At 38.4% G+C, this 16,889-nt stretch overlaps 1 protein-coding gene across 1 annotated transcript in view; it reads right to left on the reverse strand.

Moving 5' to 3' along the window:
- Window positions 1–16,889, reverse strand: part of LOC123564003 (uncharacterized) — a 79,527-nt gene that overhangs the window by 46,677 nt on the left and 15,961 nt on the right. The window contains exons 7-8 of the mRNA XM_045357245.2: window positions 6,767–6,825; window positions 5,998–6,033 (exon numbers count right to left, since the gene is read on the reverse strand). Coding sequence (XP_045213180.1) covers window positions 5,998–6,033; window positions 6,767–6,825 — 95 coding nt within the window. The remainder of the gene's footprint in view (window positions 1–5,997; window positions 6,034–6,766; window positions 6,826–16,889) is intronic.

Here is a 16,889-nt window from a genome sequence, read left to right on the forward strand (position 1 = left end):
TCGAAATCAGCCTGATTTTATCAAGGTAATCATTCTGGCTAAATTTCATGAAGATCAGTTGAAAAATACAGCCTCTATTGCATACACAAAGTTTTTCTTTGATTTGACCTAGTGGACCCAGTTTTTGACCCAGATGACCCCTTTTCGAACTTGGTCTAATTTTCATAAAGGCAATCATTCTGACCAAAATTCATGAAGATCAATTGAAAATACAGCTCTATAGCATACACAAGGTTTTTACGTGATATGACCTAGTGACCTAGTTTTTGACCCGAGAGACCCATTTTTTGAACTCGGCCTAGATTTTATCAAGGTTATCATTCTGACAAATATTCATGAAGAAGAATTGAAAAATACAGCCTCTATCGCATACACAAAGTTTTTCTTTGATTTGACCTAGTGACCTAGTTTTTGACCGAGATGATCCATTTTCGAACTCGGCCTAGATTTCATCAAGGTTATCATTCTGACCAATATTCATGAAGATTAATTGAAAAATACCACCTCTATCGCATACACAAGGTTTTTCTTTGATTTGACCTAGTGACTAGTTTTTGACCCGAGTTGACCCATTTTCGAACTCGGTCTAGATTTCATCAAAGTTATCATTCTGACCAATATTCATAAAGATTAAATGAAAATACAGTCTCTATCGCATACACAAGGTTTTTCTTTGATTTGACCTAGTGACCTAGTTTTTGACCCAAGATGACCCATTTTCGAACTCGGCCTAGGTTTCATAAAGGTAATCATTCTGACCAAAATTTCATGAAGATCAATTGAAAAATACAGCCTCTATAGCATACACAAGGTTTTTCTTTGATTTGACCTAGTGACCTAGTTTTTGACCGAGATGACCATTTTCGAACTCGGCCTAGATTTCATCAAGGCAATCATTCTGACCAAAATTCATGAAGAAGAATTGAAAAATACAGCCTCTATCGCATACACAAGGTTTTTCTTTGATTTGACCTAGTGACCTAGTTTTTGACCCGAGATGACCATTTTCGAACTCGGCCTAGATTTCATCAAAGTTATCATTCTGACCAATATTCATAAAGATTAATTGAAAAATACAGCCTCTATCGCATACACAAGCTAAATGTTGACAGACGACGGACGACAGACGACAGACGACAGACGACAGACGACGGACGCCAGACATCGAGCGATCAGAAAAACTCACCTGAGCATTGCTCAGGTGAGCTAATAACTAAGTGACCCCAGGGCGGGGCCTCTTTTAACCCCAGGGGCACAATTTGAACAATTTTGGTAGAGGACTACTAGACAATGCATCATACCAAATAACAAAAGCCTAGGTCATATGGTTTCAGACAAGAAGATTTTTAAAGCTTTTTCCTATATGTCTATATAAAACTTGGGACCCCTAGGGCAGGGCCTCTTTTCACCCAAGGGGTACAATTTGAACAATTTTCGTTGAGGACCATAAGACAATGCAAAAACAAAAAAAAGTTTTAAAATCTTCTTGTCTGAAACCAAATATCAAAGGTCTAAGTGTTGTGGTTTCAGACAAGAAGATTTTAAAACTTTTTTTCCTATATAAGTCTATGTAAAACTTGGGACCCCTGGGGTGGGGCCATATTTCACCCTAGGGGGATAATTTGAAAAATCTTGGTAGAGGACCACTAGATGATGCTACATACCAAATATCAAAGCCCTAGGCCATGTGGTTTCGTACAAGAAGATTTTCAAAGTTTTCCCTATATAAGTCTATATAAACCATGTGACCCCCGGGGCGGGGCCATATTTGAACCTATGGGGATAATTTGAACAATCTTGGTAGGGGACCACTAGATGATGTTACATACCAAATATCAAAGCCCTAGGCCCTGTGGTTTTGTACAAGAAGATTTTCAAAGTTTTCCCTATATAAGTCTATATAAACCATGTGACCCCCGAGGCAGGGCCATATTTGACCCTAGGGGGATAATTTGAACAATTTTTTTAGAGGACCACTACATAATGCTACACACCAGATATCAAAGCCCTAGGCCCTGTGGTTTTGGACAAGAAGATTTTTAAAGTTTTTCCTTTCGGTTGCCATGGCAACCACAGTTCTGCATGGAATTCAATTCTTTGAACAATTTTGAAAGGGGGCCACCCAAGGATCATTCCTGTGAAGTTTGGTGTAATTCTGCCCAGTGGTTTTCAAGAAAAAGATTTTTTTTAGAAATTGTAGACGGACGACGGACTACGCACTACGCATGACGGACATCAAGCGGTCTCACTAGCTCACCTTGTCACTTAGTGACAGGTGAGCTAATAAAGTAGGTCAGTAGGGCACATTCATGGTCACTGAAAGTCAGTTTTATGATAGGTGTGCAAAACTGTACATGTCATCCAAATTTCATGGCTGTATCTTAAAAAACAAGAGGACCATGATGGTCCTGAATCGCTCACCTATCCCCACATGACCCAGTGTTGAACTGAGTATGACGTCGTTATTTCTACTATTTGACATAGTGACCTAGTTTTTGAGCACAAGTGACCTAGATATCATCAAGATAAAAAATTCTGACCAATTTTCATGAAGATCCATTGAAAAATATGGCCTCTAGAGAGGTCATAAGGTTTTTCTATTATTTGACCTAATGGCCTAGTTTTTGAAGGCACGTGACCCACTTTTAAACTTGACCTAGATATCATCAAGGTGAACATTCTCACCAATTTTCATGAAGATCTCGTGAAAAAATTGGCCTCTAGAGAGGTCACAAGGTTTTTCTATTTTTAGACCTACTGACCTAGTTTTTGACCGCACATGACCCAGTTACGAACTGACCTAGATATCATCAAGCTGAACATTCTACACACTTTTCATGAAGATCCATTGAGAAATATGGCCTCTAGAGAGGTCACAAGGTTTTTCTATTTTCAGACCTACTGACCTAGTTTTTGACCCACGTGACCAGTTTCGAACCTGACTAGATATCATCAAGGTGAACATTCTGACCAATATTCATGAAGATCTCATGAAAAATATGGCCTCTGAGAGGTCACAAGGTTTTTCTATTTTTAGATCTACTGACCTTATTTCTTAACCCAATGTGACCCAGTTTCGAACTTGATCTAGATATCATCAAGGAAAACATTCTGACCAATTTTCCTGAAGATCCATTGAAAAGTATGGCCTCTAGAGAGGTCACGAGGTTTTTCTATTTTTAGACCTACTGACCTAGTTTTTGACCGCACATGACCCAGTTTCGAACTTGACCTAGATATCATCAAGCTGAACATTCTGACCAATTTTCATGAAGATCCATTGAGAAATATGGCCTTAGAGAGGTCACAAGGATTTTTATTTTTAGACCTACTGACCTAGTTTTTGACCGCACGTGACCCAGTTTCGAACTTGACCTAGATATCATCAAGGTGAACATTCTGACCAATTTTCATGAGATCCATTGAGAAATATGGCCTCTAGAGAGGTCACAAGGTTTTTCTATTTTTAGACCTAATGACCTAGTTTTTGACGGCACGTGACCCAGTTTCGAACTTGACCTAGATATCATCAAGGTGAACATTCTGACCAATATTCATGAAGATCTCATGAAAAATATGGCCTCTAGAGAGGTCACAAGGTTTTTCTATTTTTAGACCTACTGACTAGTTTTTGACCCCACGTGACCCAGTTTCGAAACTTGACTAGATATCTCAAGGTGAACATTCTGACCAATTTTCATGAAGATCTTGTGAAATATATGGCCTCTAGAGAGGTCACAAGGTTTTTCTATTTTTAGACCTACTGACCTAGTTTTTGATGGCACGTGACCCAGTTTCGAACTTGACCTAGATATCATCAAGATGAACATTCTGATTAACTTTCATAAAGATCCCATGAAAAATGTGACCTCTAGAGTGGTCACAAGCAAAAGTTTACGGACGCACGGACGCACGCACGCACGCACGGACGACGGACGACGGACGCCGCGCGATCACAAAAGCTCACCTTGTCACTTTGTGACAGGTGAGCTAACAAGGAAGTAGGTCAGTAGGTCAAGGTCACAGTCAAGTGACTCCTAATTGCTTGGGGTCATTAGGTAATTATAATTAAACAGTCTAGGAAATATGATCTGATAATTTTTGAAGTATTTATTCCTATATAACTCATATAACAAATGAACCCCAGGGCGGGGCCTCTTTTCATCCCACGGTCATAATTTGAACAATCTTGTTAGAGATCCACTAGGCAATGCTACATACCAAATATCAAAGGCCTAGGCCTTGAACTTTCAGACAAGAAGATTTTTAAATTTTTTCCTATATAAGTCTATGTAAAACTTGGGACCCCCCGGGGCGGGGCCTCTTTTCACCCCAGGGCATAATTTTAACAATCTTGGTAGAGGACCACAAGGCAATGCTTCATACCAAATAGCAAAGGCCTAGGTCTTGGGGTTTTCAGACAAGAAGATTTTCAATGTTTTTTCCGATACAAGTCTATGTAAAACTTGGGACCCCCCGTAGCGGGGCCTCTATTCACCCCAGGGGCACAATTTGAACAATTTTCATAGAGGACCATTAGATAACACCTTGCAGTTTTGGACCACAAGACTTTTAAAGTTTTTCCTTTTGGTTGCCATGGCAACCAGAGTTCTGCAGGGAATTCAATTCTTTGAATAATTTTGAAAGGGGGCCACCCAAGGATCATTCCTTTGAAGTTTGGTGTAATTCTGCCCTGTGGTTTTCAAGAAGAAGATTTTTTTACAAAATGTTGACGGACACATGACGCACGTCGCACGACGGACATTGAGCAGTTACAAAAGCTCACCATGAGCCTTTGGCTCAGGTGAGCTAATAAACTTATAGTTCATATTCTCAGTTTTACTTACTGTGAAATCATACATGGCTTATTTTCGTAGAATACATCGCAGGGTCAAATTCAATCTCAGTGAAAAAGTAATATTTCCGTTCATTTTAGGTTCAAAGGTAGAGATCCATAAATACAAACCCACATGATATAGCCCCTTAAGCCAAAACCATAAAATTTTGTGCACATGAATTTCTTTCAAAATTAATAAATAACAAGAGCTCGTCGAACACGAAATGCCCCCATTGATGCATTCAGTAACTGCACATGGAACAGAAATTATTTGCTCACTGTAACAAAAGTTCTACTGTTCTGGTTCAATGTGACCTTGACCTTTGACCTATTGACCTCAAAATCAACAGGGGTCATCTGCTGGTCATGATCAACCTTCCTATTAAGTTTCGTGATCCTAGGCCCAAGCGTTCTCAAGGTATCATCTGGAAAGGGTTTAACTGTTACGGCTCAATGTGACCTTGACCTTCGACCTACTGACCTCAAAATCTATAGGGGTATTCTACTGGTCATGATCAACCTCCTTATCAAGTTCCATGATCCTAGGCCCAAGCATTCTCAAGTAATTGTCTGGAAACGGTTTAAATGTTCTGGGTCACTGTAACCTTGACCTTTGACCTACTGACCTCAAAATCAATAGGGATCATCTGCTGGTCATGATGAACCATTCTATCATCTTTTATGACCCTTGGCCCAAGCGTTCACAAGTTATCATCCAGAAACCGTTTAATTGTTCCTGGCCAATGTGACCTTGAATTTTGACCTAATGACCTCAAAATCAATAGGGGTCATCTGCTGGTCATGATCAATCTCCCTATCAATTTTCCTGATCCTAGGCCTAAACGTTCTTGAGTTATCGCCCAGAAACTGTTTAACTGTTCAGGGTCACTGTGACCTTGACCTTTCACATACAGATCTCAAAATCAATAGGGGTTATCTGCTGGTGATGACCAACCTTCCTATCAACTTTCATGATCCTAGGCCCAAGCGTTCTTGAGTTATCATCCGGAAACGAATTGGTCTACATACCGACCGACAGACAGACAGACATCTGCAAAACAATATACCCCTCCTTCTTCGAAGGGGGGCATAATGAACAGTGAGAATAAAATTTCAACCTTTATAGTTCAAATATGAATAGTTTCAAGCTTTTAACTTACAGGCAGATCCCAGCATATATCCAGAAAACTTGCATTCTGCAAAGTGTCAAATGAATACAAACTTTTACTATGTTATACACAGTAAATACATTTTGTTCTAAAAAAGTCACAAAAAATTCCTAACAACATTCCACAGGTGGTATCCAACATATACATACTTCCACTTCCACTAACAATACATCTGATGAGATTCAAGATACTTAATTTAAAGTTTCATAAGGCTTTTAATTCTATGTTAAAAACAGATAAAGCAGCTGCCCAATTAGTGAATATGCATAATTAAATGGGTAGAAAAACACTACTTTCAAATAAACATGAACGTATAGTGTCAAAGTCATAATGGTAGGTAATTAAAACAATGGATGCAATAACATTTCCTACTATATTAACATTTACCCTGCTGAATTTCTAAAATGGACTGGTCTATCATTCAATTTGGGCAAAACCATTTATTATTTGAAGGGGTGTTCACTGAAAATTTACTGACTGAATAGCGAACAGTGCAGACCAAGATCAGCCTGCACGTGATTTCACAGTATGCCAAAACAATGACTGGAAATAGGATTTAACATGAAAATAACAATTATATTTTATGTTTATAATGGAATCTGTGGAAGCAACAATTTAAATAAAGGCCTTATGAACCTTCAAGTCATAACAGAGCAATTATGTTTTACACAATGTATAAAATGTAATTCAAAATGTGGTCAATTTCATTCTTACAGTTATCAAAATTATGTACAGACCAAGTTCAGTGGATGAAACTTACCTTTAACTGAAGACTAAATGTGACTTGTTGCAATTCATGTAACAGAGACAGGAATATCTCTGAAATGTTTAAATACAACACAATGATCAATAAAAAGATGACAATCACCCTCCTCACACTAGCATATCAGCTCTCCAATAATATTCATATACTGTTAACAATGTCATTTATCTCAGGACTAGAAATACATTCTGCATGCCCACGGGCAGAATGTCGAGCCTGCCAGCACCTTTGGCCTCTAAGTGTGACTTTGACCTTAGACCCTAGGGACCTGGTTCTTGCGCATGACACTCCGTCTCATAATGGTGAATATTCATGCCAAGTTACATCAAAGTCTCACCATGCATAAAGAAGAAATGCTCCGGACAAACTTCAATTTGACCTTTGACCTCCAACTGTGACCTTGACCTTTGAGATAGGAACATGTGGTTTGTGCATGACACTCCTTCTCAATGAGGTAAACATTCATGCCAAATATAAACAAGATTGGTCCATGCATGTAAAAGTTATGGTCCGGACAAAATCAAACGGACGCACACACTGGCGCACACACCTACACCGACCCGCCAAAAGTGACAACTATATCGAGGTCACCGCAAGCGGGCTCGACAAAACTCTAATTTTTTTTTCTAATGAGCTTTAGGTCTTTGCTTCTTCATTATAAAAGACTTCAGGAAACATTTTCTCTGACCCGACACAAGTACACTGTAATGTTGTGTTTTAGGTTTGTGAATCCAGCATGTAGACCCGCATCAATGACATATACATAATTATGTACAGTGGAAACCCCACAAAACCAGACTTCCTTAAAACCGGAATCTGCCGAAAATCGGACATTTCTGTTGGTCCTGAATTTTCCCCTTCTATTTCTATAAGAAAACTATCTCCCTTAAACTGGATCTTCCAGATTCCGGAAACCAGACGAAAATCAGCAGAAATTTAGTCATTTTCAACTCCCAAAACCAGACCTAATTTCCATGGCCTATGGTCAAACTAATTTCAATGACAAGTGTATTGCAAAGAGTTTTCAAAGCCATGTATTAAGTACATGACTCAGATGCTGCAGGTTAGAAATGTGCAAATATGAAATTGCAAGTTAATGATGCGTTTCATTTATGCCCAGGGTAATTTGTCATTGATTAATTTCACTGAAGGTTATTATCCGATTTGACTATGAAAGAATAGATTAAGAGTAATTTACCACGTTAACGGTTTACAATTTTAAACTCAATCAATCAAATTAAATATGCAAAGGTGATAATTACACAAAATTATGCACAAAAAGGCCGTGCTCAATTACTCAATAAACTAATAAACATATTTTTTTTCAATTCAGCATGTTATTGTCAGCAAATTGTTAATAAAAGATTGATTGCCGACACCCAAGAAACATTAAATAATTACAAGAGATTAACCAAATAAGTTTATTTTTGTTTGTAGCCAATAAAATTTGAAAGACTGCATTGTCATTAAACAAAATTAACAATTCTGTGAGTCCTAAAAAAAACAGACCCTTGGCAGTTTCACAGTTTGAGCAATGTTCATAAAATATTACAAGTCAAGTCAGTCAAGTTTATTTGAAAATCGGCAGTTATCTGCCTTTGTCAATATACAATTATGAATATGGAAAACATACCATTCGTACAATACAAAATGGTTCTTAGAGTATTAACATAAAATTACAAATATTTAACTACATTCATAGTGTACCACAGGACAACACCTGTATGATACAGCAGAAACACATCAGCAGCTATATAAACGTCTCTTACAGAACAAATCAAAGATATCTTCTCAAAACCGGAATCCTCTGAAAACTGGAGTTTTTAGTCGGTCCCAAGCTTGTCCGGTTTAGGGGGTTTCCACTGTATATGTAAATATCTACAAGAGGACCATGATGGTCCTGAATCGCTCACCTCTTCCCACATGACCCAGTTTTGAGTATGACATCGTTTTTTCTATTATTTGACATAGTGACCTAGTTTTTGAGCTCATCTGGCCCAGTTTTGAACTTGACCTAGATATTATCAAGGTAAAAATTCTGACCAATTTTCATGAAGATCCATTGAAAAATATGGTCTCTAGAGAGGTCACAAGGTTTTTCTATTATTTGACCTATTGACCTAGTTTTCGAAGGTACGTGACCCTGTTTTGAACTTTATCTAGATATCATCAAGGTGAACATTCTCACTAATTTTCATGAAGATCTCATGAAAAATATGGCTTCTAGAGAGGTCACAACGTTTTTCTATTTTTATACCTACTGGCCTAGTTTTTGACTGCATGTGACCCAGTTTCGAAACTGACCTAGATATCATCAAGGTGAACATTCAGATCAATTTTCATGAAGATCCATTGAAAAATATGGCCTCTAGAGAGGTCAAAAGATTTTTCTAATTTTAGACTTAATGGCCTAGTTTTTGACCGCAGTTGACCCAGTTTCAAACCTGACCTAGATATCATCAAGATGAACATTCAGACCAACTTTCATACAGATCCCATGAAAAGTATGGCCTCTAGAGAGGTCACAAGGTTTTTTTATTATTTGACCTACTGACCTAGTTTTTTATGGCACGTAACCCAGTTTCAACCCTGACCTAGATATCATCAAGGTGAACATTCTGACCAATTTTCATGAAGATCCATTCAAGGGTATGGCCTCTAGAGAGGTCACAAGGTTTTTCTATTTTAAGACCTACTGACCTACTTTTTGATCACAGTTGACCCAGTTTCAAACTTGACCTATATATCATCAAGATAAACATTCAGACCAACTTTCATACAGATTCCATGAAAAAAATGGCCTCTAGAGAGGTCACAATGTTTTTTCATTATTTGACCTACTGACCTACTTTTTGATGGCACATGACCCACTTTCAAACTTGACCTAGATATCATCAAGATGAACATTCTGACTAATTTTTATGGAGATCCATTCACAAGTATGGCCTCTAGAGAGGTCACAAGGTTTTTCTATTTTTAGACCTACTGACCTAGTTTTTTACCACACATGACCCTGTTTCAAACTTGACCTAGATATCATCAAGATAAACATTCAGACCAACTTTCATACAGATCCCATGAAAAAAATGGTCTCTAGAGAGGTCACAATGTTTTTTCATTATTTGACCTACTGACCTAGTTTTTGAAGGCACGTGACCCACTTTCAATCTTGACCTAAATATCATCAAGATGAACATTCAGACCAACTTTCATACAGATCCCATGAAAAATATGGCCTCTAAAGAGGTCACAAGGTTTTTCTATTATTTGACCTACTGACCTAGTTTTTGATGCCACGTGACCCACTTTTGAACTTGACCTAGATATCATCAAGATGAACATTCTGACCAATTTTCATGAAGATCTCATAAAATATATGGCCTCTAGAGAGGTCATAAGGTTTTTCTATTTTTAGACCTACTGACCTAGTTTTTCACCGCATGTGACCTAGTTTCGAACTTGACCTAGATATCATCAAGGTGAACATTCTGACTAATTTTTATGAAGATCCATTTACAAGTATGGCCTCTAGAGAGGTCACAAGATTTTTCTATTTTTAGACCTACTGACCTAGTTTTTGACCGCACGTGACCCACTTTCGAACTTAACCTAGATATCATCAAGATGAACATTCAGACCAACTTTCATACAGATTCCATGAAAAATATGGCCTCTAGAGAGGTCACAAGGTTTTTCTATTATTTGACCTACTGACCTAGTTTTTGAGGCCACGTGACCCAGTTTCGAACTTGACCTAGATATCATCAAGGTGAACGTTCTGACCAATTTTCATGAAGATCTTATGAAATATATGGCCCCTAGAGAGGTCACAAGGTTTTTCTATTATTTGACCTACTGACCTAGTTTTTGAGGCCACGTGACCCACTTTCGAACTTGACCTAGATATCATCAAGGTGAACGTTCTGACCAATTTTCATGAAGATCTTATGAAATATATGGCCCCTAGAGAGGTCACAAGGTTTTTCTATTTTTAGACCTACTGACCTAGTTTTTGACCGCACGTGACCCAGTTTCGAACTTGACCTAGATATCATCAAGATGAACATTCTGACCAACTTTCATAAAGATCCCACAAAAAATGTGACCTCTAGAGTGGTCACAAGCAAAAGTTTACGGACACACGGACGCACTGACGCACGGACGACGGACACCGCGCGATCACAAAAGCTCACCTTGTCACTTTGTGACAGGTGAGCTAATAAAACTAGAGCTGCTTTTGAGAAAAGCACATGTCTCCCACAACTGCCTAATCATTTAGTGATTCAAAGTGGTTTGGGTGGTTTGAGTGAATGGTTCCGATCAGTAATTTTTGGGAGGTCTGGGTGGTTTGGATAATTGGTTCCGATCAGTAATGTCTGGGAAGTCTGGATGGTTTAGATGAATGGTTCCGTCAGTAATTGAAGGATCATAATTCAAAGTGCCTGAGCCGATTTGGCTAGTTATCGAACTTGGCCGAGGACTTATGGTCAAACACATTTTGTTCAAGTTTGGTGAAGATCGGATGAGAAATGTTTGACAGAGTGCGGACAAGCTTTGTGACAGACAGACACACAGACAGGAGTAAATAAATAATCTGACAGGACAGTGCTATATATTTCCTAAAAATTGTTCGATATTCATGAGATCTATACACATCACATGAAGAATGATATAAACACTGGAGACAAAAGACAAACTGATAGAAAATACTACTAGTCACATTTAAAGACAAGAGGGCCATAAGGACCCTAGATACTCACTGAGTGGGATGATGATAGACAATGTCAGGAAATAGTAGCAAAATCTATTTATGGAGGCTGGGGTTACAGGTAATTAAATGTGGTGGTGAGCTGACTAAACAAGAGCTGTCTGAGGACAGCAACCCTCGACTATTCAAGTTGAACAGTCTTGTCAATTGAATGAATATAAAAGTCAAACAAGAGTGCAAGAATGTCACAATATATGCCCGTCACAGCAAATTTCTTTACTCTAGCACATGTATTTGCAAATGGAATTTTAATTTTGTGGCTGTATAGTAATAAATGTAAGTGTTTTGTTTTTCTATATCCACAAAAAAACTCCTTACCAGGTAGAGATACCTTAAAATACACCTAAAATTGGAAAGTAACATCTATGTTGTACCACAGAAAAGTGGCCTTGGTTTTTCCCTACGGTCAATTATAAAAAAGTTACAATATAAGTTATTTATAGTAACAACTAAGGGAAGTTAATCTTAAAAAAAAAAAAAAAAAAATCAAAAAAAAAATTGTAAGTCCTCATAAAAATCTTTACCAGGTAGAGACTGGTCAAAATACACCTCAAAATTGGATGTAGCATGCATGTTTTACTACAGAAAAGTGGTCTTGATTTTTCCCTACGACTAGTAATGAAAAAGTTACAATATAAGCTATTTATAGTAACAACAAAGGGAAGTAATTCTAAAGAAGGGAACTGCGCATGACACTTCGTCTCATGATGGTGTATAATTGTGTCAAGTTACATCAAAATCCCTCCATGCATGAAGAAATGCTTCGGATAAAGTCATTCTTGTATCTGACCTTTGGCCTCTAAGTGTGACCTTGACTTTAGACCTAGGGACCTGGTTCTTGCGCATGACACTACGTCTCGTGGTGGTGAACATTTGTGCCAAGTTATATCAAAATCCCTCTATGCATAAAGAAGAAATGCTCCGGACAAGGTTTTCATTCTTGTATCCTTTGACCTCTAAGTGTGACCTTGACCTTAGACCTAGAGACCTGGTTCTTGCGCATGACACTCCGCCTCATGGTGGTGAACATTTGTGCCAAGTTATATCAAAATCCCTCTATGCATGAAGAAGAAATGCTCTGGACAAAGTTTTCATTCTTGTATTCTTTGACCTCTAAGTGTGACCTTGACCTTAGACCTAGGGACCTGGTTCTTGCGCATGACACTCCTTCTCATGATGATGAACAATTGTGCCAATTTTCATCAAATCCCTCTATGCATGAAGAAGATATGCTCCGGACAAAGACATTCTTGACCTTGACCTTAGACCTAGGGACCTGGTTCTTGCGCATGACACTCCGTCTCATGATGATGAACAACTGTGCCAAGTTTCATCAAAATCCCTTCATGCATGTAGAAGATATGCTCCGGACAAAGTCTGTGGATGCCGCCCGCCCGCCCGCCCGCCAGGGGCGTTCCCATAATACGTCCCGTTTTTCAAACGGGCGTATAAAAAGGGGCATAATTTTGTAAAATTGCAAAACAGGGTTATGGAACCTGTACAATGTTTATGACAATGGACAAGTGGATGAAGTTTCAATCCTTTCCCATTAGTAGGTACTGAGATATCAACTTAAAAAAACTTAACCAAAAACAGCTAAGTCAAAAAAGGGGCATAATTCTGTAAAAATGCAAAGTAGAGTTATGGAACCTGTGCATTGCATGTCAGATCATCACAGTGAAAAGTGTGAGAATTTTCAATCCATTCCCATTAGTGGGAACTGAGATACCAGCTTACATATAACAAGACGGCCAAGATGGCCCTAGGTCGCTCACCTGAGAAACACACCATAACACACCATAACAGTGTAAATATGTTTGACCTAGTGATTTCATGGAAAAAAAATATTCTGACAAATTATCATTAAAATTGGAGCAAAAATCTTGAGTATAAGTAAGTATTATCTTTGATTCGACCTGTGACCTAATTTTTGACCCCAGAGTACGAGACCCATATTCGAACTTGACCTAGATTTCATCAAGACTATCATTCTGACCAAATTTCATGAAGATCAATTGAAAAATACAGCCTCTATCGCATACACAAGGTTTTTCTATGATTTGACCTAGTGACCTACTTTTTGACCCAAGATGACCCATTTTCAAACTCTGCCTAGATTTCATTAAGGTTATCATTTTGGACTTAATTTCAGGAAGATCAATTGAAAAATACAGCCTCTATCGCATATACAAGCTTTTCCTTTGAATTGACCTAGTGACCTATTTTTTGACCCCAGAGGACCCATATTCGAACTTGACCTAGATTTCATAAAGGCAATCATTCTGACCAAAATTCATGAAGATTAATTGAAAAATACAGCCTCTATCGCATACACAAGTTTTTTCTTTGCTTTGACCTAGTGACCTAGTTTTTGACCCAAGATGACCCGTTTTCGCACTCAGCTTAGATTTCATCAAGGTAATCATTCTGACCAAAATTCATGAAGATTAATTGAAAAATACAGCCTCTATCGCGTACACAAGGTTTTTCTTTGATTTGACCTAGTGACCTAGTTTTTGACCCCAGATGACCCATTTTCGAACTCAGCCTAGATTTCATCAAGGTAATCATTCTGACCAAAATTCATGAAGATCAATTGAAAAATACAGCCTCTATCGCGTACACAAGGTTTTTCTATGATCTGACCTAGTGACCTACTTTTTGATCCAAGATGACCCATTTTCAAACTCTGCCTAGATTTCATTAAGGTTATCATTTTGGACTTAATTTCAAGAAAATCAATTGAAAAATACAGCCTCTATCGCATATACAAGCTTTTCCTTTGAATTGACCTAGTGATCTACTTTTTGACCCCAGAGGACCCATATTCGAACTTGACCTAGATTTCATAAAGGCAATCATTCTGACCAAAATTCATGAAGATTAATTGAAAAATACAGTCTCTATCGCATACACAAGTTTTTTCTTTGATTTGACCTAGTGACCTAGTTTTTGATCCAAGATGACCCGTTTTCGCATTCGGCTTAGACGTCATCAAGGTTATCATTCTGACCAAAATTCATGAAGATTAATTGAAAAATACAGCCTCTATCGCATACACAAGGTTTTTCTTTGATTTGACCTAGTGACCTAGTTTTTGACCCAAGATGACCCATTTTCGAACGCAGCCTAGATTTCATCAAGGTAATCATTCTGATCAAAATTCATGAAGATTAATTGAAAAATACAGCCTCTATCGCGTACACAAGGTTTTTCTTTGATTTGACCTAGTGACCTAGTTTTTCACCCCAGATGACATATTTTCGAACTCGGCTTAGATTTCATCAAGTTTATCATTCTGACAAAGATATGGACCGGACATGCCCATCAATGCACTATCCTTTAAAGTCTAAGTGTGACCTTGACCTTTGAGCTACGGAGCTGGGTCTTGCGCGGGACAAGTCGTCTTACTGTGGTACACATTCATGCCAAGTTATTTGAAAATCCATCCATCGATGACAAAGATATGGACCGGACATGCCCATCAATGCACTATCCTTTAACGTCTAAGTGTGACCTTGACCTTTGAGCTACGGAGCTGGGTCCTGCGCGCGACACGTCGTCTTACTGTGGTTCACATTCATGCCAAGTTATTTGAAAATCCATCCATCGATGACAAAGATATGGACCGGACACGAAAATTGCGGACAGACTGACAGACAGACTGACAGACCGACAGACAACGGACCAACAGACGGTTCAAAAACTATATGCCTCCCTTCGGGGGCATAAAAATACAGCCTCTATCGCATACACAAGGTTTTTCTTTAATCTGACCTAGTGACCTAGTTTTTAACCCCAGATGACCCATTTTCAAACTCTGCCTAGATTTCATCAAGGTAATCATTCTGACCAAATTTCATGAAGATCAGATGAAAAATACAGCCTCTATCGCATACACAAGCTAAATGTTGACGGACAGACGACAGACAGACAGACGCCGGACATCAAGTGATCAGAAAAACTCAGGTGAGCTAAAAATACAGCCTCTATCGCATACACAAGGTTTTTCTTTGATTTGACCTAGTGACCTAGTTTTTTACCCCAGATGACCCATTTTCGAACTCAGCCTACATTTCATCAAGGTAATCATTCTGACCAATTTTCATGAAGATCAGTTGAAAAATACAGTCTCTATCGCATACACAACTAAATGTTGACAGACAGACGACAGACAGACGACGGACGCCAGACATCGAGCGATCAGAAAAACTCACCTGAGCATTGCTCAGGTGAGCTAAAAACTTAACCAAAAATTTCTAAGTTGAAAAAGGGGCATCATTTTGTAAAAATGCAAAGTAGTGTTATGGAACCTGTGCATCGCATGTCAGATCATCACAGTGAACAAGTGTGTTAAGTTTCAACCCATTCCCATTAGTGGGAACTAAGATACCAGTTTACATACAAAAACTTAACTAAAAACTGCTAAGTCGAAAAAGGGGCATAATTTTGTAAAAATGCAAAGTAGAGTTATGGAACCTGTGCAATGTAAGTCAGTTTATCACTGTAAATGCGTGTGTGAAGTTTAAATCCATTCCTACAAGTGGTTACTGAGATACCAGCTTACATACAAAAACTTAACCAAATTGGAACGCGGACGCCGATGCATGGGTGAGTCCAATAGCTCTACCTATTCTTTGAATAGTCGAGCTAAAAAATGGTGGTGAGGGGGGTGGAGGTGGAAGTGCGTAATGTAGGTGGGGCTTGAAGGAAACTGGTTGGAGATCAGTGAAAAATTATTTTGAATTTGGTTCAGCAGTTGTTTTTTTTAAGTTTTCAATACAGCCATATAGAGAAAACTAGCCCCACTCCCACATATGGCTTGAAAGACTTTGAAAGCAGGACACTATAGAAACGTTTTGAAAATGGACCAGCAGTTTCAGAGGAGAGGAATTTTTAAGTTTTCCATATGACCATATAGAGAAAACTAGCACTGCCCTCAGATATCCATGCTTTTTAAAGAAACAGAATGATCTGAAAGAATAAGAAACAATGCTGTGTAATTTTTTTCAAAATCAGGCCCAGTGGTTTCAAAGAAGTGTGTGCTGTATGTTATGTGTGTGTGAGTGTGTTTGGGCTTAGCTTCTTTTTTTTTTAAGGAATTTTTCAGTCATATATCTAAACAACAGTGTCTACTTGTAGCAGTAAGCACAATGCCAATCTTTATCTGCCTCCTAATTGGAATATGAGGCAGTAGACAAGTGACATGATACCCCACCAAGTCACATTAAACTGACACCTGGCTGACCAATCCTTAGAACTATCCTGTTAATGAAGAGTTCCAAGCGAGGAAGCTAATGATACAATTTTTCACCTCTTTGATATGATGTGGCCAGGGATGTGAACCCATGA

The sequence above is a fragment of the Mercenaria mercenaria genome, chromosome 2 (assembly GCF_021730395.1).
Source record: "Mercenaria mercenaria strain notata chromosome 2, MADL_Memer_1, whole genome shotgun sequence".
In the NCBI taxonomy this organism is placed as follows: Eukaryota; Metazoa; Mollusca; class Bivalvia; order Venerida; family Veneridae; genus Mercenaria; species Mercenaria mercenaria.